Raw genomic sequence first — 26418 nt, 5'->3', positions numbered from 1 at the left:
TGTATTTATTCCTTTTTGCTGTAGCAGCATAGTGAGAACTTAGATGCAGCTAATTACTTCACCTAACTCCCACCTCATTTTGGGAGACAGCACCTCCCAGGGCACAGTTTCTCTCATTCTGTACATGTGACTTACATCTTCCATACTCCAAACATGACCTTGTCCCTGGGTGCATGCAATCATTACTTTGAATGCAAGCAATTTATCAAGCAATTCAGATCCTTCTGCAGAGCCAGTCTGTCAGTAGTGTTTTATCAAACCACCCACCTTCTGTCACTGCAAACTTTCTCCTCAGTGATTTCTTTGTTCTTCTTGACAGCCACTAAAGGCATGGAATAGTGCTGAGCTAAGGGCAGGAGGTCAGGAGTCCTAATGAGAAACAGCCCCTCTTGTAAGAGATAGCAACATATAAACATATTTTGTTTGTCTAGTTGGCTTTCAATTTATTAATAATTTAAACTGGAAGAAAGTCTTATTGGAGTCTATATAAATCAACCATCTTTATAAACCAGATTTTTGAACTTACAAGAGCAGTATCAAGTTTATGTGAGCAGCATTATGAGTAGCATTAGATAGATCACTGACCTTTGAAATTTATGTATGGAGCTATTTATTGGCTAGTCATTGTTTTTGTCTGAACAAAGGGCTTAGAGTTTATAAATACCCAGTTATCCAGTTTGTTCCCTTTTCTGACGTGCAAAACTAAAAATTGGTTGATTTTTCTTTAAAAACAGAACAAGAGTAATTTTAATTCCTAAAATTGACCTTGAAAAATGAACATCAGTGCTTTGGATGCTATGAACAAAAATTATTAAGAGTTACTGATGTAAATCTAGTGCTTTCACAAATTCCATTTTCTCTGGAATCTCTTGTTCCATTAAAGTCTCTATTGAAGTTGGAAAAAAATAACATCAGAGTAGAGTCTACTTAAGGAAATTATCCCTTCTCATGCCACTTTGAGAGGAGCAAAGCCTTGCTCTTTTTTGTATCTTGGTGCTTGACAAGGGAACTGCCAAATAGGATTAGGCTGCTGGTTAATTCAGCCCAAGTATTTTTGGCAACACCCAGTACCTTTTTAAAAAATAAAGCTCATGAACAAATTGCAGATAAAAATTTTGTCTGAAGAGTAAACTGTCCCATTCACACATATTCTTGGGACAAATCGAAAGAAATTGATGTCACTGATTCAAGAATGACTGTGGGAAGGGGCTGGTCATACCTGTGCCGAATCTCTCAAGGAGGGCATGTTGGCCCCTCCATCTCCATCCCTGCACCTCCCAGGATGCTTTGTCAGCGTGTCAGCCTGTCAGACCATGTCCTGCAGCACGCAGACATGCTGGGCCAGGTCCTAGGAACTTCAGGAAGCACCACTCACCCTGTCTGGGGCTGCACTATCTGGTCTTGCTTATGGGAGGGTGAATCTAATATTAAGGGAGCCTCAGGTAGGGCAGATGTACCTACAGAAAGCACTGCTTGGCAAGAATTGTTCATTGTAAGCCCACTGGAAACACCCTACCTATGCAGTGAGACCTCCATGTCACAACCTCCTTCCAAAACCCACACGTACCCCAACCCATTCTCACATCTGTCTGAGCTTTCTACATGTTTTATTGCCTGTATCCTATGCTTGTATATTTTCTGCACAATGTTTTACTTTGGACTTGCACTTCCCTAGAGCCCTGAGCACCATCTATGACCCCTTCTTCCTTAACCTTAACATCCATACTGCCTCTTCTCCCAGAAGAACAGACCAAAGGCTCATGGCAATAGAAGACAATTACTACATTCACTTAACTACAAAAAGTCTTCATACAGTCTGGTGTTTTACCCTGCAACTCTACTGAGAAGGGCAATATATTTCTGCAAACACAGGAAATAAGTCATACTTATGGCAACTTAAATTAACTTTGATCTCCCTTTTCCTTTGAGATTCACAGTTTTAGGGAAGGTTTTCATGGGCTCTCTATACCAGGAGCTGAGGCCACTTTATTTCTCAAATGAGATCTGTTATCACAGGCATTTCCAAGCAAGGCCAAGAAGCAGGACTGCTCTGCCACTGAAAAGCTGCAGGTGCCTAAAATTTCTGGAATTTAAAAACAGCATAGTATACAGCTGGATCAGTAAGAAAATCTTTGCTATCCAACTTGACAGTCAGTGCCTCTGGGGGCAGGTAGGAAAATTTGGAGCAGCTTAGGAGTGGAGAGCAGACAAACAGTCTCACTGTCATGTAACAGAGGCACAGCCAGAGAGACAGAAATGTGTGGTCACTGTATGGAAACCAAACTGCAACAAAAGCAAGGGGATTTCCAAAGCCAAAGCAACAAAGAGATACATGATTGTAACTCCACAAGAGGGACAAACCTGAGGTCCTGCCTCAGGTGAGCTTTGAGTGGGAGTCTGCCTATATCTAGATGAAGTTAATCTGCCTACAGATTCGGCCCAGTGTAAGATACCAACAGAGATGCTTGAACCGCTTTGCTGAGGAAGGTAACGCTTGCTGATACCTCCACAGTCTCTCCATTCCAGTCATAACTTGACAACGTTTGCTGCTCGATTGCATGTGTTCAGTGAGGCAGCCCTGCACTTCCTACCCCGAGGCCGCAGGACACGCGAGCGAGTTTTTCAGATGAGCCCTGGCATCCACCTCTTTCACACACCACACGTTCACCATCTGCGTTCTCATCTTCGGCCTTGCTGCCGCCCCTCGCTCAGGCTGCTGGGAGGTTTAGAAAGGCAGATGTTTTCAGTCTCTGTGGGGTCTGGTTGCAGGGGCTTTGGAAGTTACAGTACCTTAGGCCAGTGTTGTCTGGGATTCAATATTGCATTAAGTGGTGACACATTGTGGGTGGGTGGGATCTATTATTGCATTATGGAGGCTGCTGCTTCCCTGAACAGGCTATGTTTTGTGTGTGAAGCGGGCCCACACCTGCTGGAGCTGGGACCTGGAAATGCGGAGGACGGAAGGCATGAGTCTGTGGTTTCCTGCCGTGAGGGGCATGTGCCTGCGGTGGGGCATGCGCACGGGGCTGCTCTCCGCCGAACGGCTGCGCTGTATGAAAGTGCCACCAACGTGAGGGTAGTGTTCTGTCTCCAGGGTTGAGGAGGAGAAAACGGAGGACGCCAGTCTTCTCAGGGGGCTGTACCTCGGGAGGGAGTGCTGAGAAGGCCTGTCCTCCTCCAACTGAAAAAGACCAAGAAGAGTGGAGGAAAAGGTGTCAGGCAAAGACTTGACTCGCCCCTGGTTTGTGATGCGCATGCTGCGGACATCTTCGCTGGCGGATGAAAAATGCTTTTGCTCTACACAGGGCCTTACTTACTGCTCTATGGATATCAGTTCCCAGGGATGCTATGGGCACCATGGAATCCTGTCATTACAGGGGGCCTGCCATGCTCTCCCCAGCCAGAGTGACACCAGGCTCTGCTACTCTGTCCCCTCCTCTGGCTCTTCAGGCCACATGCCTCACCTCTCTGTTCCACTGGCAGTGCTCATCTTGGCATGTCACTAGGCTATTCATGTATCTTGCACATAGGTAACAGTCAAACTCTGAACACATTTGGAAACCACATGGATGATAAAAGGTGAAACACCTAGCCCTAAAATGATTATGTGTATTTAAATGTGAGGGGTTCTCAGGGGCTCTTTCAACAAGTCTTATTAAAACTCACTCCAGGGATTTGAAAAAGCAAGTTTGGGGGCTGTTAGTAGACTTTTCTCACACTTACACTGCTGGCCTCCTGATACTTTTTGATTGAGTGCCTGTAGGGGGAGTATTAACGCTTGCAGTTTTGGTAAGCAGTGGACAGACAGCAGATGGAAAGGCAGGCAGAGTATAATTCTCCTTTCAGCGAGAAATTCAAAACACAGGGCCATGGGAGGACATAAGGAGAAGATGCACTCTTAGGTCCCTTTTCTGCTTCTGTAATCGTGGGATAGCCAGGAGAGGGAGGAAGTACACACACTGAGGACAGTTTGTGTCGGGATGAGATCACAGTCCCTACCTTCCCTTTATGCTCTGAATGGAAGAGAGAGGCATTACAGGAATGACTTCAGATCCTTCACCCTGAAAGTGCTAAGCCCTTCCTTCCCTTTCTACTTCTTTTATGAAACTAGCACTTTCACAAGGGTCAGCAGTCTCAATCTCCAGAACCGAACCTTTTTCCTGGAATCACTTTTTTCCTTTCAAATGCATTCCTTTCCTTGTGCTGCATTTCTTTTCAGGAAGTCTCTGCAGGTGAAATGTGGAAAGGTGATATTGGGGTTTTTTTAAGCCAAAACGGCTCTCCTTACCTTACTGGAGATGTTGCCCTTGCACTAGAGAAAGAGCTGAATGTCATCCAGTGTCATCTCTTTCCTGTCACCTTCAATATCTTTGCAGTGCTTTGAGGCAGATATCTTATCTTCAGAAGCGCCTGAGAGCTACTCAGTTTGTGGTTGGCATTAAATGTGAAAAGCAATTATTCACGGTCCTAAATGTACTGCATGTCACTGCATAGATCAGAGTCTCAGATAATAATAATGTAATGCTGTCATACAGAGTACTTGAGAGAGACAAATAAAATCTAGACAGCAGCTCTAATTTCTCATAAAGACAACCATCTCTCCTTTGCATAGATAGTGTAGAAATTCAGCCTTGGGTGTGCTATTTCCAAGCTGCACGGCTAAGCATTACTGGAATCTTTATTCCTAATTTTTGCTCCATGTTTGGGTTCAGCATATTGTATGATTTCCAAGGTATAGATCATCCCAACATGGTGAAGACTTCTCAGATCTCAAAGGATCACTCCAGCTACTCAGAGAGACCTCCTCTACAGCACAGGACCAAGGACCTTGCCCAGGCCATGAAGAAGCCATTACAACACCCCATCAGTAAGTGCACTTTGGTATTGCTGCCTCCAGGATGATGCTGAGCTTACAGATGTGCCACCTTTTTTCACTGATGCTCTAATGCTTAAATTATTCTGTCAATGCTAAAGGTGCTGCCCCTCTGCATCCCTTTGCAGCAATCAGGCTGGACCACCTACCATCAGGCCTATTCTGCTCTGTTTGGACAGGATCAGTAGGACACCTCGTATGTGAAGTCCCAGGAGAATGTGATGTAGATAGAACTCAATGTATTTTACAGATCTAAAATGTAATTAGGAATGTCTACTGAACTTAAGGTTTTGACTGCCATTACCTGATATATATATATATATATATATCTATATCTATATATATATAAAAATATACAAAGAGCATATGTGAACATTACTTCTACTATCACCCTTTTGTGGACACTTTATTCCTAACACATAGATGGACAGGGACACTGAATCCAAAGAGTGTAAGAGGCCAACCCTACATTCATCCTTCTCCATCAGCTGACAAGCTCCTCTTCTCGTGGAGTGAAGACAGAGGAGCTGACAGTCAAAGATCACATCATCTACAACAGGCATCAAACGCAGCTCAATGGGAATTAAACTGAGTGAGGAGCAGTGAGTCTTCCCCTCCTCTGCCAATGCCCATTTCTCACCATGAGAAATGGTCCCTCAGGTCCCCTCAGAGCAGCCCACAGACAATGCTGTAGAAAGGAAAGGAAACCAAGACACAAAGCACCTTTTCCCCTGCTGCCCTCTCAGGCTCAAGACACGGACAATTTAAAGCAGGTCCACTCACGGCATTCTCCTGGCTGTCAGAGAAAAGAGGCTGGAGATAGCATTGAGCAAGATGATTTTGAAGAGTGATTCTAACTACACAGCTGAATTGGTGAGGAAAAATATACTAGTGCCTCTTCACATTGGGACCTTTTCTAGCAGATGAACTCTTGGCTCTGGGAGATAAGACTGTAAGAGACAGCCTAAGCAAAATGCTCTCTGAACCCTGCAGAATATATTCAAGGATAGGTAAAGCAGAGTTAATATCATCTCCCACTTTCATTCTTCACTTCTCTTGTGGTTTTTAGATGTGACATCATTTGGACAGGCATGTTTCAGGCAGGCAAATCCCCAAACATTTTGCACAATTCCAACTGCACTAGCAGCAGGGGAGATTGAGAGTCAAGAAATACCTATGAGCACAGACCTATAGTCAGAAATAATTTCTAAAACTCACACATGTATGAACACTTGTAATTCTTGTCAGTGCAGAAGGCAGCAGTAAGTTGCCATCTCTGCCAATTATCAGGGAATTTATTCAGCATTCTTAAGAACTTGACAGATTTTTAAATTATATTGCAAGGAATGGATTTAAATTATTTCCAGCAGTAACAGCAACCCTGTGTCAGGATTAATATGTAAACAGAAGTGCAGGTTCAATCTTTTATTCCAGTCATTCTTTATCTATTTCTATAGCTTTATCTGCACAGTAGTGCATAAAAAAAAGCTGAATCTTATTAGGACATCCCTGAAATGCATACATTAAAGTAAACCCTTAGAGCTCTGTTAAACAGATGTGCTGAGTGGTGCACATAGAGAATGGCTTGAACAGGACATAGTTTCTGTTCTCCCTTTATACCAGGTCTTCCCATGAGATCTATGCTCCACTGCAGCCATTTTCTTGTCATCTGAAACTGGGAGATACCTAATATGTGAGAATATTTGGGTCAGAAACTCCCCCAGGCTATTCAGAGCCTCCTCTGTACTTGACTTTCCTCACAGCAGCATCTGATCATTCTGTGCTCTCTCTTACACCCACAGAGTTTTAGCGAGGACAGCACCATCTCTCACATTTGAGCTACAATATTTGTCTTCTAAAAGACTGACATTTGAAGAAACATCTGAGTTCTAAATGAGGATAACTCAGGGAACAAAAGGCTGGTCAGCCTGGAAAGGACATGGAACAAATCCTCCTGGAAGAAGCCATTTCCAAACATGTGATGTATGAAGGGGAAATCATGTCTGATGAACCCAAGAGCTTCCTGTGCTGAGAGTCCTGGGTGGGAGGTTGTTGATCTTCACTTTACCAAGGTTTCTGACACTGTTTCCCATAACATCTTTATAGACAAAACAATGAAATATGGGCTAGATAAGTAGATAGTGAATTGGACTGAAAACTGGGTGGGCTTCTGGTCATAAAGTATCATGTTTGGAGAAAAAAAGTCCAGTCATTAATGGTGTATCAAGGGGCTGATAATGCAGCCACTACTATTTAACAACTTAATCAGTGATCTGCATGATGGGACAGAGTGTACCTTCAGCAGATTCACAGATGACACAATACTGGGAGGAGTGGCTGACACACCAGAGGGTTGTGCCAACATTCAGAGGTGCTTGGATAGGCTGGTGAAATGGGAAAAAAGGAATTTCACTAAGTTCAATAAGGGGAAGTGTAAAGTCCTGCACGTGGGGAGGAACTGAACACACTGGGGACCACCTGTTTTGGTGGCAGTTTGACAGAGAAGTACCCGGAGGTCCTGGTGGACTCTAAGCTGAACACAAGCCAGTAAGGTGCCTTTGTGGCAAAAAGGGCCAACAGCTCCTCAGGATGCATCAGGAGTGCAGCCAGCAGGCTGAGGGAGATGGTCCTTCCCCTCTGCTCAGCACTGGTGAGCCACACCTGGAGTGCTGTGTTCCAGTTGTGAGCTGCCCAGTGCAAGAGACACAGGGACACGCTGGAGATAGTCCAGCAAAGGGTCACAAAAATGATGAAGGGACTGGAAGACCTTCCATTTGAGGAAAGGCTGAGAGAGCTGGGACTGTTTAGTCTGGAGAAGGCTCAGGGGGATTCTTATCAACATTTATAAATACCTGATGGGAAGATGGATCCAGACTCTTCTTAGTGATGTCCAGTGAAAGTAAAAGAAGAAATGGACAGAAATTGAAATACAAGAAATTCCATTTAAACACAATAAGAAGTTTTTTACCGTAACAGTGACTGAACACTGGAACAGGTTGCCCAGAGTGGTTGTGGAGTCTCCATCCTCAGAGATATTTTGATTGGACACTGTCCTGAGCAACCTGCTCTAGGTGATCCATCTTGGAGCAGAGGGTAGAACTAGATGATCTCTAGAGGTCCCTTCCAACCTCAGCCGTGCTGGGATTCTATGACAATCCAGAATTCACTGTCTTTCTGCCAGTTACAAGTGATGGCTCATAGACTGGAGCCAGAGATTGGAGAAACAGAAGGAAGCATTAGAGCAGGGATCCTCACTTGCTTTCAGTGAGTACTCTACTGACACCAAGGGATGATCACGAGGTTTTGGGACACCAGAATGAGGTCACAAATGGGTACAACAAAGCCTATGACTTCAGTCATGGTAGTTCAGCATTTAGTGAAATTTTTACCTATCTTATAGGCTCAGTTCATATTTAAAGATAAGGAAGATTTACTCACCTACACACACACACACACACATACATAACTTAATCACAGTTTTAATCAAACCCAGAGAAGCACAAGCATGAGCTACAGGAAACATCTGCCATTGCTAATGAGGCCTTCAGTATTTTCACTAGTTAAGTCCTTGGTCAACTTCTTATTAGTGTCCCAGCCATCTGTCCCTCCATATTTGCTGTACCTAAGGAAAACAGGTTTCTACTTTCCTTTAGGCACCAAGTCCCTTTGAGAGTTAATAGCTGGTTTTGTGACAGAAAATGGAAAAATTTGAGTATCACTGCGCAGCTGCAGTGGCAACTGAAGGATCCAGACATCAAAGAAAGAACAACTAAATCCCAGTCAGCCAAAGAAGTCCAGTGTTGCTCTGTACGTACAAAGGTAGGCCATGGAGTTAATAGAGGGCATTTTAGAACACAGGAACAAAAAAAATGCAGTTTGCTGGAGAACAAAGGCTGCCTAAAATATTAGTAATAATCACCCCCAATCCCATTCATTTATCTTTTTTGCCTGCTTTTTAAGTATCACTGTGCAGTGATAGCAAGTCTTTGTGCTATCCAACTCCCCCAGTCATTTCACTCAGCAGTGCATGTACTCTGGCCAAAAAGGCCTTTCCAGCCTTCTTTAGCCTCACTAAATATGTCAGTGAAGTGTCCCTGCTGTTGTTTACAGCTGGTTCTTATCAGCTGGCTCTTACCATGTTCATTGCATCTTGCAGATCTTGCACTGACCAACCCCAAAAGTGTACAGACACACAAAATTCAGACATAGACCCTTCCAACTCTGCCAATCTTGCCTTATACAATTTCTAGGTATCTGGGGCATTCAACAAATTGGCTTTATACAGCAAACACCTCCACCTCGGAACCTTGCAACTGGAATGCAGTCTCTAAGAGAAGCATGTGCTGCCTCTGTTCCATGCTCAGCAGGACAGTCCCACTCGTGCCTGCTGTCAGCATTTCTATCCTTCCTGTAAATGCTGCAACCTCATACAACTTAGCAAGGAACACCTTGCCTGGTGATTTGCAAAGATTTGCTTTGATTCCTTTTACATAGATTCTTGTCTCATTCATGGTTTTCTTCTTGTACCTCTCTCAGGGATCCAGAGAAGAGAAGAATCTGGGCAAGACCTGAACAGAAGGATGTTCTTTTAACGTGCTCCAGTCCTGTGAACACTTCCTTGGAGAATAAGCTCAAGAGGGAAGCGGAAACAGAATTACCATCTTCCAGACAGGAACAAGCAGACTGCACAAATGTCTGTCATAGGAGGGTATCACTGTGTACACGACCCAAAACTTGCCTGCTCTTTGCTGCACTTATGGATCCCATGCGCATGAGAGATCTTCATCAACATATAAATACAAAAAACTCTTAGGGGAACAATTTGATTGTCTCTTGCACTGAACACTCTGGGACAGGCTTCTTCTGAGAAATGAAGATTAGATATGACAGGAACTCTGAGCCTGGTGTATCATATTTTTCCAGGCTAATAAATCTAATAAATCACCTCCCAGTAAGAACTGAACTGCTTTGTAGCATCAGAGGACGACAGGAAAAAAGCAAAACTGAAAGGAAAAAAGCCTTCTACAACTATATGGAAAAAACATGATAGGTAAAGAACATTTCTGTGAGTAAATACATGGTAACAGCAATGCCTCTCATTGAAGTAAGGTTGATGAGATGTATGTGCTGGCTACTCTGAGCTTTTTATTAGGTATTTAGAAGAAAGATTAATTTCAGGGAGTTATTTTATGATTTGCATTGCTGTGGGCCTGTGCAGTGCTGATGTGTGATAAGATGGCATTCTCTTGCCATACACTACTGTTGCTGCTGAGAAGCTATGTGGAGAAGATTTGCTAACAACACCTCCATACAACTAAGCAGTTATTAACAAAATTCTGTGGGAGAGCATAAGAGGAGTGACTAGAGATACCCAGAATCACAGCTGTGCTCTCCTCTTGTCCCTGTACCAAAATGGCTGAAAGCTCTTCGTAACAGTGTGTCCTTAGAAGGACGTCACTGGCTATTGGGAACACTTCTAAAGTGTTCACAATACTTGCCAGCACTGTCAGAAGAGTTTTACAAGAGCATCCATGCTTGGAATCAAAGACTTCTCCAGCACAGCTGAGGTTTCCTAAGATGATGCTATGCTAGGCAACAAGGTACAGGGATCTTACCTGTCTCTGAGGACCAGTAGGTTCAGATTCTCGTCTCCTTTGTCGGAGAGCTGGTGCTGAATGTAAGGGGGAATGGGCTGGACTTCCTGTCTGCTGTTCATGTCTACTGTCAGACACTGTTTGAGAAGGTCCTTCATGTCTATGGGAACTGTCCTCCTCAGTCACAGGCAGCATACCCCGACTTCGCCCATCATGAGTCTTCGGCCTGACTGCAGCATCTGCTCCCAGGCGCCTTCTCTCTTCCCCATCTTCAATAGGCCTTAGTTCCTCAGGCTCCTCATCCGTGGTTCCAGAGGTGCTTGGCTCAGCACCGGGGTGGAAGTCCTTCAGCTCTGTCTCCTTATCAATGATAACCCACTCCTTGCTGTCAAAGTCCTCCTCCTCTGCGAGCGGCACCGAGCGGAAAGCATTGCTGAGGGCTTCGTGTTCCACAGACGCGGACACGTCCATCCTGCCGCTCGCCTGCCGGTCAGCCTGGCCAGTATCGATGGACAGCATCTGGGCTGGCTGCGAGGAGCACACGAGCCGTGATGGAGAGCCAGGGATATCCATTCGAGACCTAGAGACACAACAAGAAGCCATTAGAAACACATCAGGTTTGTGGTTAAAGACAGGGATCATAAGAGAAAGCCTGTATAGTCCTTCTCACTCATTTCTTGGTACACTTCAGAAAGACAGGCTTAAACAAAAATATTTCTTTAGAACCTACAATGGCATGAAGAAGTGCTTCATGATAGCCAATTCAGCATCTCTTTCCTTTGTAGACAGGATGATAGCCATTTTCCCCCAGCAACACCTTTCCCCTTTGTTAGGCTCTACTGGGTTGTGAAAAAAACCCCCAAACCATGTTCTGATCAGTGTTTCTCATTTAGCCTGCATCTGCTGCTTGCTTTGCTTCTCTGCCTATCTCAGAGGCCAGCAGCTTGCTGCAAAAGCCAGAGCGTCTGCTGCCCAGATTTTAGGACAACTGCAATGTGTTTTCAACAAGGATCATCCAAAAGCCTTGCAGACTCTTCTGGGGAAAGACCTCCATGTGTGAGACATCAAAATTTTTGACGATGAAAAGGGGAAGTAGAGGAGGAGGTGAACCAAAGGTCAATGTAGATAAAGTTGTGAGCATTGGCTCCTCATCTACTGATTAGGTTGGTCTCAATTGTCAATCCTCATGACTCTGCTAAAAGCAGCAGGAGGCTACAGAGGGTGAACAAACCTTCTTTCATGTGGATCTGCTTTTCCATCAGCTGTGGAAAGCCGTTCTGACTCGGGGCTGTTGACGCGGCGGTAGCGGAGGGAGCGCACTTGTGCGGTCGGGGACTCCGGAGGCACTCGGACAGGGGAACTGGGACACACCCCGTTTCTCTGCTCCTCTTCCACCATGCACTGAGTCTGGAGGGGGTAAACACAAAGAACTTCAAAGTTTGGCCAAAGACATTGATTTCCATCCTTCACTGTTGCCCTGGACTTTCTCCTAGGATATACTTTCAGCTGCATTTTCACAATCTACACAAGCAATGTCTGAAGGGACGCAGGGTCCCTCTGCCCTGGAAATCAGCTGGTATTAAAATAAGGTATGGATTTAAAATCAATTCAAATAGTTAAACATCTTTACGAGGTGGCCTATGCATTTCAATTACCCTGAGCATTGATCCAAAGGAGTTCTCACTGGTTAACCTAGAGTGTACACAAACCCTTACTGCCTATCCAAGATGTCTAAGAGCCTTGTTTGCCAACATTCATTTAGCAGAGTCCATGCATTACATTGCCACGTACAAACTTCTGCATCTGATACGACTAAGGCATCTCCTAATAACCAGAGTGGTTTGGTTTGTTTGTGTTTTTGTTTGTTTGTTTAAGCCTTGGTCCTTTAAACAAAGTCTTCCACGACATCCAGTCAACCACAACATCTGTAAGAACTTTCCACAGACATGCAGGGAGCTGAACATGCTCATGGACACTCTATCTGTACATATTTCCTCTTTACATGGCCTTATTAAATTTGATTTTTTTTAATTTAGCAGCAGACAAAGGAGCAAAAGTAGGTGACCAACACAGCTGTCCTCTGCCTTCCACAGTGCTGATTCTCCTTGGAAGAGAGGGGCAAATGCACAGAAGTAGAATGGTCCAAGGGCTACAGCAGCAGCACAAGATTTGCATTCAACACTGCGGTGTTGCCAGCCATGCAGCATCAGCTGCAACACACTGCCTCTGTGTGGGGATGTGTATGGAGAGTGCTCACCCTTCCCTGCTGCATGCCCCACATTCCCTTGTCCTCTATTAATGACAGACGGTCAGAACACAAGCAGCATCTCAGTAAAATGCTGCTGATGCAGACAGTTGCCTTTGTGCATGCAATGTAGACATGGCAAGTCAGTCAGTGCCCATAAATTAGCAGACCTAAACCACCCAAGCCGGAGTTGGAATGCATAACTAAAGAGCTTTGCAGCTAGGGAGAGTGGAGGAGAACTTTCAAGCATTAGAGGAAAAGCAGAACAGATGATAATGATTTAATCTGTAATCCAGTCATGGCCAGGAGAAGGTCAGTGATACGGGAAGGTCAAAAGTGTTTGTGAATGGAGCAAAGTGCTGATGTAACTGTTGGGTAGCATCAACTTGGTAAGATTCAAGAGCAGAGAACTGGGGGATGGTGAGGGAGAACAGTGACAGCAAGCCCTGTCCTTAACAGAGAAATGGGAGCAGTGGGACAGAAGGAGGTCTGAATTGTGTACATAGAGAAGTAAGGATCATCTTAGAGAGTTATTAGAGAGAAAGAACATGACAAGATCCACTCATCCCCTAAATACAAAGAAAAAGACAGGGAGAGCCAGTTAATTCTAGTGCTACGAGACCAGAAGATGAAAGATGTGATGCTGTGGATAGCAGAAGGGTGTTTAAACACACCAGTGCCCTTGTGGTTCTGAAAGACACAACAGATACCTCAGATTACAAGCAGAGGTAAAGATGTGCCCTCAGGTATCAAATCTGAAGCATCCTTTTTTTCTCCACATGGTGACTGTTACTTAAATAAAAACCGATCCTCTCTCAGAGAACAGTCAGACAGACTAAAGATAATAAGTCTAGCAAAGCAAAAGGACAGGCAAGAGACAAACTAAAGATAACAAGCCTCAGGGAGAGAAAGGACTTCAGCTTTGGAGAGCTTGCTGCCCTGGGCTTTGCTGCACAGCCTGCTGTGTAGCTACAGAACCTGTCAGAGCTGAAGTGCTGCCATGCTGAATAACTGCCTAACTATATAACTAATAACTCCTTTGGCAGCAACCTGACAACAAACAGCTGAAGTGCTGCCATGCTGAATAACTGCCTAAGCTCCTTTGGCAGCAACCTGACAACAAATAGCACAGTGCCTGGCAGGAGAGTCACCTGGCTGTCCTGTGGAGCTTCTAGAAACCTCTCCTGCCTTTAGCTGCTGTTATGACAGGACTTGTGAATGAGTTACCTAAGACATGACACACAACTAGCACGCACAAAGGACTTTCCTGTGCAAAGTCTGACTGAAGAGCATCAAGGCACCTGGTGGTAGAAATACAAAGAACAACACACTGAAGTTACTAGGATTTTTCTGTAATACTCTTTTTTTTAATGTATGCTGTGTGAACAGAACTGTCCTTCTCTATCAGGCTTTTCTTATTTCATATACCTTCAAATGAAAACTTCTGGGAATGCAGAGTTACCAGTGAGAGATGAAGAAGTAATTTGAACTTGGTTCATAATTTCTCAGCATTGGGTAATGTCCCTACTAATGCTCCATAGCGATAACACATTGATCTGAATTATTTGCATTGGAGAATTTTAAGTAAATTAGATTAGATTATTTCTTGTCCATGCATAATGTTTTCTAATAAGACTAATGAGACTAATAAGGCTAGTGAAGATACCTCTATTGCTGAAATAAGGACTAACTTTCTACCAGTAGAGACTGAAGAGGATTCTGCCCCAGAAGACTGACAGATTTAACATGCCAATCTACAAATGACCATTAAAGACAGGTTTGTGACATCAATCTGATATGCCCTGACAACATTTTAAGTCTGACAAATGTTTCTCTGCTAACAGATTCTGTATGTATCTGATGACCTACCACTAATTTACTTGCAAAATGTAAATTAACCTGATTAATAAACTAACTGACAGATTCTTATACTTGACATTTATTATGGAATTAACCTTCACTGGGGACGCCTCCAAGAAATGAGGTAACATTTACAAGAAAGGACTGAGAAACACCTCAGAGATTATGAGGAAAATCAACTGAAGTATACATTTTATGTAAGCTAAAAAAGTTTAATATGATCTTGGAATGCAGAAATATGACAATATTAAGTAATGGTTTCTCTCACTCTTCACAGGGGTGAAACCATTGTTAGATGCTTATCATAGATTGTCCTATCCTTAGAAAGGAAAGTCAAAAAAAAGGAAGAAAAAAATGAGTGATGATTCAAGGTACAGAAAAATATGTCTTATAAAGACATCTCTGATTACACTTATTTACCCTAGAAGCTGGAATACAAGAAAATTTTGGTTTATTAATTTCCAAGCCTGGGACATTTCTGATACTGTATCAGCTATGCAAGGACTAGAATTTCCTTGTTTGAAGTATCAAAATCCTAGATTGTAAAAAAGATTCACTTTAGCATTACTGGCCCCCAAAACGTCACTTGCATAAAGATCTAAATTAATCCCAATGGCCTTTACTCTGTGAAAAAATTGTTTGTAATTTCCCCTTTCCACAGGAAAATTCTTCAATGTTTTTTGGGCTTACTACATAGGATGGTACATCAGTGGATCTGAGTGCCTTCTAGCAGCCTATGAAACCATTGCCCTACATCCAACAGTCACAGGAGACAAGGAAATGTTGTTTACTTTGCTGATGCTGATCCTGAGTTTGTTGCGATTCACATCTGTCTCTTCCCAAACTTCACCCTCATTGAAAGCCGTGTTTGGAGCCTGACCAAGACCTTCCACTGGCCGACCTGACAGGATGGGAGGAGCATTCTCTTGATCACTCAAATGTTCACCCTGTAGGACATCCTCAGTGTTCTCACGGAGCAGGTCCCCAGGTACTGGAGTGACATTAACCACCCTGTGGAAGAGACAAGAAGAAAGGTAAAATTATCAGTATATAAAGAAGGAAGGCTGTCACACTGCCCCACAGGAATTCCTTAGCAGCTTTTGGGGTATTAGCAAGTTGAAAAACAGGCATTCCAGCTTTATCCCAGATACGACATCCTGAATCAGAACAGGAGGATTCCATGTAACAAAAGTTGCAAAGACAGTGGGATGGATCAGTGAAAGCATCTTGGGACCCTTGATACACAGGTTGCAAGCTTCTTCTCAAGTGCCCCTCATACAATATTGAGCTGTGAAGAAACCTCCCCTTTTGCATGAGCAAATGAGGCTTACCAGGCCTTACAGCTTTTATCTTCTGTAACATTACTGGAGATTATTGGTAGCCCCTAACATCAGGCCCCCAAAAGCACCAAGACAGACCAGACAGACCAGTCGATCAGGCCTTATCAAGCCTTTTTTATCTGGACTCATCTCCACCTCTGAGCATCAATCAATGTACCTTTGCAGCAGCACATGAAACACACTGTAAACAGGTTGAGGAGCTGTGCTGGAGGTGTGAGCAGTGCATGCACTCAGCTGTACTCAGCTCACTATCCACCACCAAAGACATACACTAACATATAAAAAGTCAGATGAACTGGTGGCTGCCATGCAGCTCCAACTTCCGAGAATGATAATGGTCTTGAAACCTTTGAAAAAAGATCTGAGCTTGTCTATTGTCTGACTGCTGTAACTGCAACACTCACCCAAACATGGCTGCTGTTTGCCTGGTGTTCTGCTGTGGTGGAGTTGAAGTGCTAGTGGACAACAAGATATCTGTACCAGCCTTCTCCCAGTCAAAGGCTTCATTTTCAGTGATGCCCCTTTCTTTCATGCTGTTCTCAAAAACGGACATGATAAGCTGGAATAGATTTACAAGAACAATTTCTGGTAAGTAGGTGAGAGTGGCTCTCACCAAAAATATGAAGTACGTGCACAAGGACCAAGTGCATCTTATAATCTTCAGTTGAAAGCAAAACTTATAAAATTGCAACAGTTGTTTCTCAGGTTGGTTTTGGCTTCATAAGTGAAATTTCTCCAAACCTACGAAAGAAATGCATGCAACATTTTGATACTGATTGGATGAAATCTTGCAGTTAGCTTGTTACTGCAGCACTAAACCTGTAACTTCAGCTTTCCTCTAGATTAGACATACGCAGAACTGTACATTTCACATGCTGAGTTCAAGGGCTGCCAGAAGACATAAACAGAACAGGAAAAGGCAGTCCTAGGATGCAGACTCATTGCAGTGCCTGGCCCAAATATGGCTTAGTCAGGAGCCCTGCCTTGTGCTTAATGTGCACAATGTGGCCTGACACACTTGGCTGCCTAAGAAAATAAAATTCTAAAAAGGATGATACAATTTTCTTTATAAGATGGCAGGTACAAATACTCATGCTGATGTGCTTTATGCTTGTTGCTTTTCTAAGAACTGATATCCTCTAGGAGCAAATGAAACTACTGTCAATACTTCTCCATGCACCAATGCATCACCAGAGAAATCTGATGTTCTGCAGTCAAAGGGAAACTGGATGCTGTAGGCCACCAGAGCTGTGAGGTCCTGTATTTCTAATAAAATTATTCAGCTAAATAATGCAGAACTGACAGGATTCAGCCTGTCAGTTCTCCTCTACAGGAAGGGACAATGTGGTGGCAAATACATTTGGCTTATGGTATAGCATCAGCACTAAGTTATGAATAAAATTTACCATGAACAAACATTCTATTTGTATTTATATTCCAGTTCTGTTTGTCAGCATGATCAGAAGGACAGGAGAGCCTGCCATTACCTTCCACCAAACTACAGTAAAATGCCTATTTGCCGCTTTCAGGTGAGCCATCTTTTTCCTTCTTTTTGTGACCCAGAACCCTAGAATCAGGTGCTCTCCTCCTGTGGTAACACTACATTTGATTAACAGAATTCCCAGAGTTGGCTGTTAGTCAGACCAAGGCACAGGAAATTCTTAGGATTGTATTTGTTTTCTGACTGCTACTTTGGCAATGATTACTGTCAAGTATCTTTTAGAAATTAATATCCCCACATCCTCAAAGATGCCTTGCAAGAACCCCACACATTTGCAGACAGATGCCTTTATAAAAGCCAGACTGGCTTCTGTTCATTAGATCATCCTCACCCATCTGTCCACTAATCCCAGTCTTATCACAGCTTTTGATTCTTTGTGATGGACATGTCAGTGTCAGGGAGTGGTATCTTCAGCAGCTATTTAAAAATTGTTACTGCTTCTGCCATCTTCCATTCCTTTGACACTGAAAGAGTCTGAAGTAAGAAACCACATGATAAAATTAGAAGTTCAGCTGTCTTATTTTTAGCATTCTTTCCAGGACCCACTCAGGCAAAACAACTTTTGTTACTTTCTGCTATAACTTACTCTGTAACTCTTGCACTTGACTTTGCAGGCCATTAGGGATATTACAGCCCTTCACTGTACTCCCCGTAGGGTCTTTTTTCACAGGCTGAAGGATACTGGTGTCCTCATCTGCCATTATTCTCAAACTATTTAATGGACTTACTGAGTCTTCTCAGCTTTCTCTGAAACCTTTATAACTCTGATGAAAGGTCGAAGCTTTACAAGGAGAGAAGTGGAGTGGAAAACTGCACAGAAGAGTCCCTGCAATAACCACTGCTCCCAGAAAGCCATGCAAAGAATCACTGGATCCTGTCTAGGAATCCTCTACCTGCAGACCCAACATTAGGGATCAGAAGAGTTTCCACAGTCTCTGCAAGCCTTCCATACTGAGTTTCCTTCTGCTGGGCTGAGTATCAAAACTCACCAACTCTCTGAGTATCAAAATCACTAGTGGGATAAAGAAGGGGGCCCAAGATGTTTCTCTATTAAAGATGTTAATGTCCATGAGGACATAAAGCTGAATTGCACATTATGTAGTAGCATGACGTGTTTTGGGCTGATGGCCCAGAGAACGAGAGAGAAGCAGCCAATGGGGCACAAATTACCCACTAAGCTGTCACAATACATCTTGTCCAATGCCTTCTCCTGGCCAAGGCTCAGGAAAGGAATCACAATCAATCCTGAAATATCACATATAAAAGGTACCCAAACAGCTACGGATTGTCCAGGCGCTCAAGCCTTTAATTCTTTGGGGCTTATCCCAGAAGATGAAATCTTTCAGCAAGTTGCTCTTGCTCAAGTTTCTAATCTGCACTGTAATCTACAACACAGTATTTAAGAATAAATACTAGGCACACCTCTTCAGTGGCAGGAGTCCCCTTTTGATAAAGGAACGATCCTGATTTGTAAGTCCTAGAAGAATTTCTATGGAGAAACACTAAGATTATGAGGGAAGATATCCAGTAGCTTGCTGTCCTGTTTTCAACAGGAAGAGAGCTCATTTTATTCCCAATAGCTGGTGCAGTGCTGTGTTTTGCATTTAGGATGAGAACAGTGTTGATAACACGCTGATGTTTGGGCTGTTGCTCAGTAGTGCCTACCCTCATTCAAGGACTTTTCAGTGTCCCCTGCTCTGCTGGTGAGGAGCTGCACCAGAATCTGGGAGGGAGCACAGCTGGTACATCTGACCCAAACTGGCCAAAGGCATATTCCATACCACAGAATGTCATGCCCAGTATATAAACTGGGGAAAAGTTGGCTGGAAGGGACCATTTTCTCCCTGGAGACTGGCTGGGCATCAGGTAATTGTATTTTGTATCACTTTCTTTTCTTGGGTTTTATTTTTATCTCCTTTTTTTAAAGTTACAATTATGATTATTATATTCCAATTGTTTCAAATATTAAGTCACCTTTTATCTGAACCTGTGAGGTCTTTTTGTTTTTTGGTTTGCCTTTTTTTTGTTTGTTTGGGGTTTTATTGGTAGGTTTTTTTTCCCGATTCTCCTCCCCATCCCACTGTGCAAGGGGTACAGTGAGTGAGCAGCTGCCTGGTACACAGTTGCCAACTGGAAATAAACCACAACACTTGGTCAGCATGAGAGAACTCAAACCAGCACTTGTTGTTCACAGAGAGTCTTTCCCAACTGCTCTGACAATATCTGGTATTGATTGAATCTAAAGGAAGAGATCCATATAGGAAACTTACCTCCCCACACTTAGGATGTGTACAAGACAGCCATTCTCTCATATAACAACAACAGATCATCTTTCCTCGAGTGAAATGCAATTCACAATGCCCTTAGCTGAGAGAATAGGATGGGTTCCCAGGCAAAGGCACTCAAATTTCTATAATCTTCCAGGAGCAAAGATCATTATTACTTTTTGGATATTCATTGCAAAAAGTATGATCTCTGAGGAGAGAAGCCAGCCTCCTCCACAAGCACACCTGAAAGTATTCCTCTACCAGCTGTACTGTATGCAAGTGTAGTACAAAATATTTTCTACTACATCCTATCTGCACTTTTCCAGGGAAGAGGCATGTCTCTTGCTGTCAAATGAGTCAGAAAACCCCAAAATGCTGCTCTAACGCCCACATCCTCCTGCTGTGAAAGTGATAAAAGTTTGATCCTAACCTTGAACCAACACTGACAACAATCCATTAAAGAGACAGGGCTGATGTCTGAGGCCACAAGCCCAAGAAGTGCAAAACCACAGGGTATGACATCCATCATCTGACAGCTCAAGTCTATTTTCTTCTACCATCATTTTCCTCTCCTCTGCTTAGGCAAAACTTGTGCCATCTATCCATCAGAAAATAGTGATCTCTGGTCACACTTAGCTTCCAGTTACAGCCTGGTATCTCTCTCTTGTGACTTCACCTCAGGGGCCCAGAATTGTGATAAAATTTCCACTCAGCATGACATGTGCTTAGGAGAATCTAAAATTTCAAATCCAATTCCGATTTTAAAATAAACTGTGACTTTATATATTAGTAAACACACTTTCCCAATTTCCTTTATTTCCCTGCGGGTCTGATACTGGTGACAATTTCAAATGGCCTCTGGTATAGTTTTTAATCTTTCAGAGTAATACATCCAGATAAGTCAACATAAAGACATCTCTGGAGCTGAGATGCCTGGAGAAGTTGCTGTCTGGAATTGGTCTGCAAGTCAAGCTAGAAGAATCAGTGTTAGGTGGCAAGCTGCAGATGCCAGACTTTTGTGGGGAGTTCCCTTTTGGAGGCTTCTTGCCCAAGCTGCACCTGCAAGAAACTGAAGGCAAAAAGGCAATTCACAGCTTCAGTCAAATGCCCTACTGTGAAAAAGCTGTTTGTGATTTGTACTGCCTGAATTCTGTCTGGAAACATCTTCCATTTCAGTCTCAAGGATGGCTTTCAGTACCATTAGGACACAATTATTTTAAACTGGAACAGAATATAGGAGCATGTAGGTTCAAAATGAGCTTTGGAAATCTCTAATCCAGCCATCTGCTCAAACCAGAGCTAATTAAAAGGCAGATCATATCTGTCATCCAGCCAATCCTTGGAAATCCCCAAGGATGGAAATTCCACAGCTTTTCTAAGTACCCATTTCGTATATAAGAACCCACACTCTGAATTGTTCCCCCCCCCTTAGATTTAGTAATGATTTCCCTTACTGCCTCTATTCTCCCCACAGCTGTCCTTGAGGCAGTGAAATACAGCAATCAGATCCCCTCTGACTTCTCTGTTCTAGAACAAACAAATCCAGCTCCCTCTGCATCTCATCGGTCCACCTCCATCCCTCTATAGCTCTCCCTCTTAGCGCCAAATGTTATTTTTCCACTGCACTATCCAGAAAGTATTTGCCTTTTCTTTTCCTTTTAATTTTTTAAAAATCTATGGTTGCTATGCTACAATATGAACATGGCTAAACCACAAAGGCACTGTTAGAGAGAGTTTGTTGGAACACCCTCCCACCACTTTCCCACTCATTTGATGCACTATCAACAGGAGCAAGCACTCAGATAAGACTGCAGAGATCTGCTTATAAAATGTTGTTTCCATCCCTCTGTCTTTAATGTACAGGGAAAACCACTGTGATTTAAAAAAAAAGCAATAGAGAATCAAGTTGCTTCAGTTCTGTTGTGTTAAGTCTGAGTTACTCACATATAGGCTGATAGCAAACACTGAATGGGAGGAAAAACCCTATGTTAGACAAGTATTAAAGAAAGAGATAATAATGGCCCAGGCCTACATGAGTCTGCAAGAAATCAAAGGGGTTGGTGTGCAATGGTGAGTTGTTGGTTTAGGGTCTTAGACCTTGGCACGCTGTGCTAAAATTCTGTCACATTTGGAGTATCTCAAAGTTTTTGTGTCTTAATGAAAGCCAAAAGTACTTTGTTGTTTGGGAGGAGCTATCTGGTGCAGAGCACAGGATTATTTTGGACAGGGTGGTGGAAGGAGATGAAGAAACTTTTGAGGTTTTGAAGAGTTGTACAGTCCAGCCTCTTTCTCCTGGTCCTAGGAAAAGTATTCCTCAGCCAGATATAAACACATTCATGGAAATGTTTAAAAATCTAAATGCCAATCTAGAGTGCCATGCGTCACACTGGTAACAAAGAAAGGCTCCCACCTGATAGTCTGGCTTGGTGAAGTAGTCTAGGCTTGCAATGTGATCCAGGAAAAGGTGGAACTCTGAAGGCATGTGTTTTAGCAGCATTCGGTGTTCATACTTTTCTTTTATCATGCCAACCTGCTCCTGGAAAAAAACCAAACAAAAAAATATCTCAGAGCCAAGAATCTCTTCCATAGCTTTACATTTTTAAACATTTATCATTCCTGGAACACAGACTCTTTCTAGACCCAGCACAGTGTCTACACACTTGTCCTGTCTGCTGTCCAAAGCACAAGGAGGTTGAGCACTGCAGGCAGAGGTCAAAGGGGAATCTTGAGTCAGAAGCTTTCTGCACAGGTGACCTACTTCTTTCCAGGGATTTTATTCTTTAGCACAAAGTATTTCCAAGACAACATGAACACTTAGCTTTATTCTGTTTAACTTTCTAATTTCAAATCCCATTTGGCTTGTTTGGCACAGCAAGGCATTATCCTGCTGTCTTTCTAAAGGCTCTTTTTATTCGTCAAAAGGACAGCTTTCCACTTGTATTGTTTGCTTTGCATGAACAAAGTAAAAACCACTTGTTCAAATATGACTAACAATGTGCATAAAAAAAAGTCTAATTACTCCAAATAATAGGAAGCCCACCCTGTGTATCAGAACACACAAAAGTAGCTTAGCATCTTGCAGCAAGATCTGATGAAAAGGAGACTCTGGCTTTACTCCAGAAAAAAAGCCGCACTGAACTGCAGGAGGAATAATAAAGAGTCATAATAATTAAAACGTAGCACCCTCTCTTAAGCACAGACACCAGGTTTCCTACCTTATCTTTGATCTTTCTCCATGGAAGCTGACCAACGGCAAACTCCACCAACATGTAAAAGAGGGACCACAGATCATCGTGTCTACCCATCTCCTGGAGAAGAGAGAGACCAAGACTGAGGAGCAAAGTTCCACACTGCTCAGGGATCCAGGTGTACTCTCCAGATGAGCTACCTCATTTTAAAGGGCAGGAAGAGAAGTCATACTTCCCATTCAATGATTAAAGAAGTCAAATTAAAGGCTAAAGATGCATATTTATTAATGGGAAGCAGAGTAACCTAGATTAAGAAAAATCCCCAAACTGTATGTAGAACATATTTTTTATTAATATCTTTAAGCCTAAATAGCATTTGTACTCTTTTGCAAAAGACTCACCATCATGCACCACAACAATTTACAGATTTATAACATTTCCACATACAACTCTCCTCCTGGGCTAGTGAATGGGAAATTGAAAAACAGGGATAAAGGCTGAAATCGTCAAAGCACACGAATTCATTTTTGGTGCTCAACTTGCAATGGTTAGGATATGATTTCTCAAAATAGCCTGCATTATACAGCAATTTTTGTGCCTAAATATATATTCAGCTGATGCCAGCTACAGCTGGGCCTACTCAGCTCTTGCAAAAATTATACCTCAGGTTTCTTTGTGTCTCCCAAGAAACAGAAAGAATTCATGATGGCATTCAGCTGCCCTCCCCACATCACACTTTCCACCTTTTGTAGACAAAAATTTCCTCCTTTCCTAAAAAAACCTGACATTTCTCCATGTAGGTAATCCTACAATCTCATTCCAAGCAAGGCCAGAAACCTGGAGGTAATGCAGGAGGGCTCATAGTTTCCATCTGCCAGGCACTTAGCAGCAGAAACACAGAACTTAGAACCACAGAAGATGCTGAGTTGGAAGGGATCCATCAGGATCATTGACTCCAACTCCTGGCCCAGTGCAGGGCACCCCAAGAATCATACCCTGTGCCTGAGAGTATTGTCCAAACTTACTGTTTACTGTCTGCAAAGGAACACTACTGAAATAGGACAGAGGAGTGTTTTGAAAAGAATGTTAGATGAGCCTTCTAGAAGCATTTATAATGAAACAGGCCAGACACCATGTAAATCATGGCTCTTTTCAGGAAAAATAACCCTAGCTTTCACTAGGTGGCTCTTCACCTGATGACATGATGGTAATATTAAAAATTACAGATGAAGAATGGATTTGGGGACCTGGCACTTGGTAATTCCTGGCCAAGTTCTGCTAGAAACTATCAGCAAGCAGCCTGGCAGTTAGCCAGATTTCCCCTTCAGTGTGGTTTACTTTTGCCCTTAAAAAGTGTCTGGTAATGTAATAATTACAACTTTAAAGTCTGCCCACTAGAGAGGACCCAGTAACTGAAGCATAATTTTGATTTTACAGTCGACAGCCTTAACTACCTAATGGAAATCTTCTGATATACTAAACTTCTGTAGATAACAAACCAGAACTCACACCTCTTGCCCCTTTGCTCCTGAAAACAGATTTCTGAGGGGGAATTATCTTACTCATAACTCCTTATAACCCCAAAAGACTCACCCTGTTTTTGTGTGCATTCACGGAGGCATAGCGGACGGTTCCTCGGAAACCAGCAACATTACGAGGCTGGAGGGAGACAAGAGAAGCATCTCAGAAACAGAGCAGATGACTGAATCCCCTGTGCAGCCATCTCCTGAGAACTTCTTGTCTAAACTGCTATTTTGTATGCACCCAGGGGATACAAGGCTCTTACTGCTTCCTCGTGCTCTAGCAGCTAAACAGAGAGTGTTCTCCGATTCTGCATTTCTAGGAAAGCTCACACTACAGAGAAGGCAAGGTGGTTACAGTGCTGTGTTAGAACAGTAACAGTCCAGGCATAGAGATAAGAACATTAACCAGGATCAGATTTTCCTTTTTAAACTCCAGGTCAAGGGAAAAGCTAGTAAAGAAGTGCAAATGCAAAACCGAGTCATGAGTAACATGAGCTAAGCAAAGCCTGAAGGTGGCCTGTTCAGGATGGAAACAGGGATCACCTACTCTGACAGATGACCACACACATTTGCTGACACTGCTGGTCAGCATCAAAAAATTAGGAATCTCTGACTTCCAGAATTCTTGCTTTTTTTCCAGATTCTTCCCAGTATATCCTATCTTTATTTTCTCTTTTTCATGTCCTTGGGAAGTAAAGGCTTGATATAGTGGCTGTGGAAAGGCAGTCCTCCTGTGACTTATTTGTCCCATGTGGGGACTTTCTCTGCTTTGGGGGCTGAGCAACTGTTCCAGCTCTTTCTACTGCTGCCTCCACAAGAACATTAGACCATGTGAGTTCACTTAATGCAGATGTCATTGTTCTGAAAAACTTGCATTTAAATAATGACATCCACCAAATTCTCTTAGCTGAACTAGAAGCACCAGAGTTAACGAGACTTAACAGCAGTACTTTCAAAATTCTTGTGGTAAACCAGGTTCAGGCCCAGACTTCTTGCATCATAAGGCTAACCTTGGGTAAAGAACTAAACATACTCAAAATTAAGATCCTACTCCAGCAGAAAACCAGGCACATTAATAACAAGTTAATCAAGTAACTTGTCCCACAGAGGTCAGTGGATTCAGGTTTGTTCTTTCAGCTGTACCTGTGCCTTCAGAACTAGACCTAAAATTCTGTACTTTTATTCTAGGGCACTCTTCTGTCACTTAATATGTACAATTCAGTTGCTTCATTTTGGGTACATGGAAGTTGCTCTGAATTTCGATATTCTCAGAAAGAATAAAATTTCAAATTTTTTTTAACAAGTTCACCAACACCATGTAACATACCACACCTGCATGGTGTACAGTGCAGCTCTTAAGTTACAATGACTCTAAGCAAAAAAAAAGCTGCAAGTCTATCTTACAACTCTTGTATGCTAATCAAATACTCCCCAAAGAGAACCCACATGCACATCCCATGCACTTAATGAAGCATTTAATCTTGCAGTGCACCAACTTGAGCTATAAGAGACTTATTTAGCAGCAGGTAATAGTAGAGATACTATACTTATCATCCTGTACCTCGTAGTTCTCAGAACTATGCAATTCAGGATTTCCACTGACAAAGAACTGCAAAATATTTTCCAGAATTCCAGAGAATTCACTGATGTGAGCTCCTGAAAAGCAGAGTACTGGCCACTGGAATACAGCCATCACCATAAATTGGCTCTACACACTCAAAAGCAAGAGAACATTCCTTTTTTCCATTATGAATGGATGACAGTGTGTTTGGATACTTTTCATGAGCCATAAGGGTGTATTGTGAGCAATTCTAACATGTAACCTGTAATGTTTTCAGAACAAAAATTATTCAATTTTTGCAGTCCGTGCAAGTACTGAACCAAGTACCACGTGCGCTGGCTTCAGTATGTCAGCAATGTCTCTAAAAATTGTTTTAGATCAATACTTACTATTTCTAGCAGACAGGCTATCTGTGCAGTCTTTTATTAGATCTGTTCTGAAACCAAGCTGAAGCCAGGCAGCTTGC

The 26418-nt window shown here is 42.8% G+C and overlaps 1 protein-coding gene across 1 annotated transcript in view; it reads right to left on the bottom strand.

Moving 5' to 3' along the window:
* TTBK1 (tau tubulin kinase 1) overlaps positions 1 to 26418 on the bottom strand; it is a 101857-nt gene that overhangs the window by 20368 nt on the left and 55071 nt on the right. The window contains exons 8-14 of the mRNA XM_017736942.1: positions 24462 to 24527; positions 22896 to 22988; positions 22091 to 22216; positions 16317 to 16471; positions 15364 to 15583; positions 11699 to 11874; positions 10489 to 11047 (exon numbers count right to left, since the gene is read on the bottom strand). Of these exons, the coding sequence (XP_017592431.1) occupies positions 10489 to 11047; positions 11699 to 11874; positions 15364 to 15583; positions 16317 to 16471; positions 22091 to 22216; positions 22896 to 22988; positions 24462 to 24527 (1395 nt within the window). The remainder of the gene's footprint in view (positions 1 to 10488; positions 11048 to 11698; positions 11875 to 15363; positions 15584 to 16316; positions 16472 to 22090; positions 22217 to 22895; positions 22989 to 24461; positions 24528 to 26418) is intronic.

The sequence above is a fragment of the Corvus brachyrhynchos genome, unplaced genomic scaffold, assembly GCF_000691975.1.
Source record: "Corvus brachyrhynchos isolate BGI_N302 unplaced genomic scaffold, ASM69197v1 scaffold806, whole genome shotgun sequence".
Lineage (NCBI taxonomy): Eukaryota > Metazoa > Chordata > Aves > Passeriformes > Corvidae > Corvus > Corvus brachyrhynchos.
Note: the sequence above shows the minus strand (reverse complement) of the source record. Positions and strands in the feature narration are given on the sequence as shown.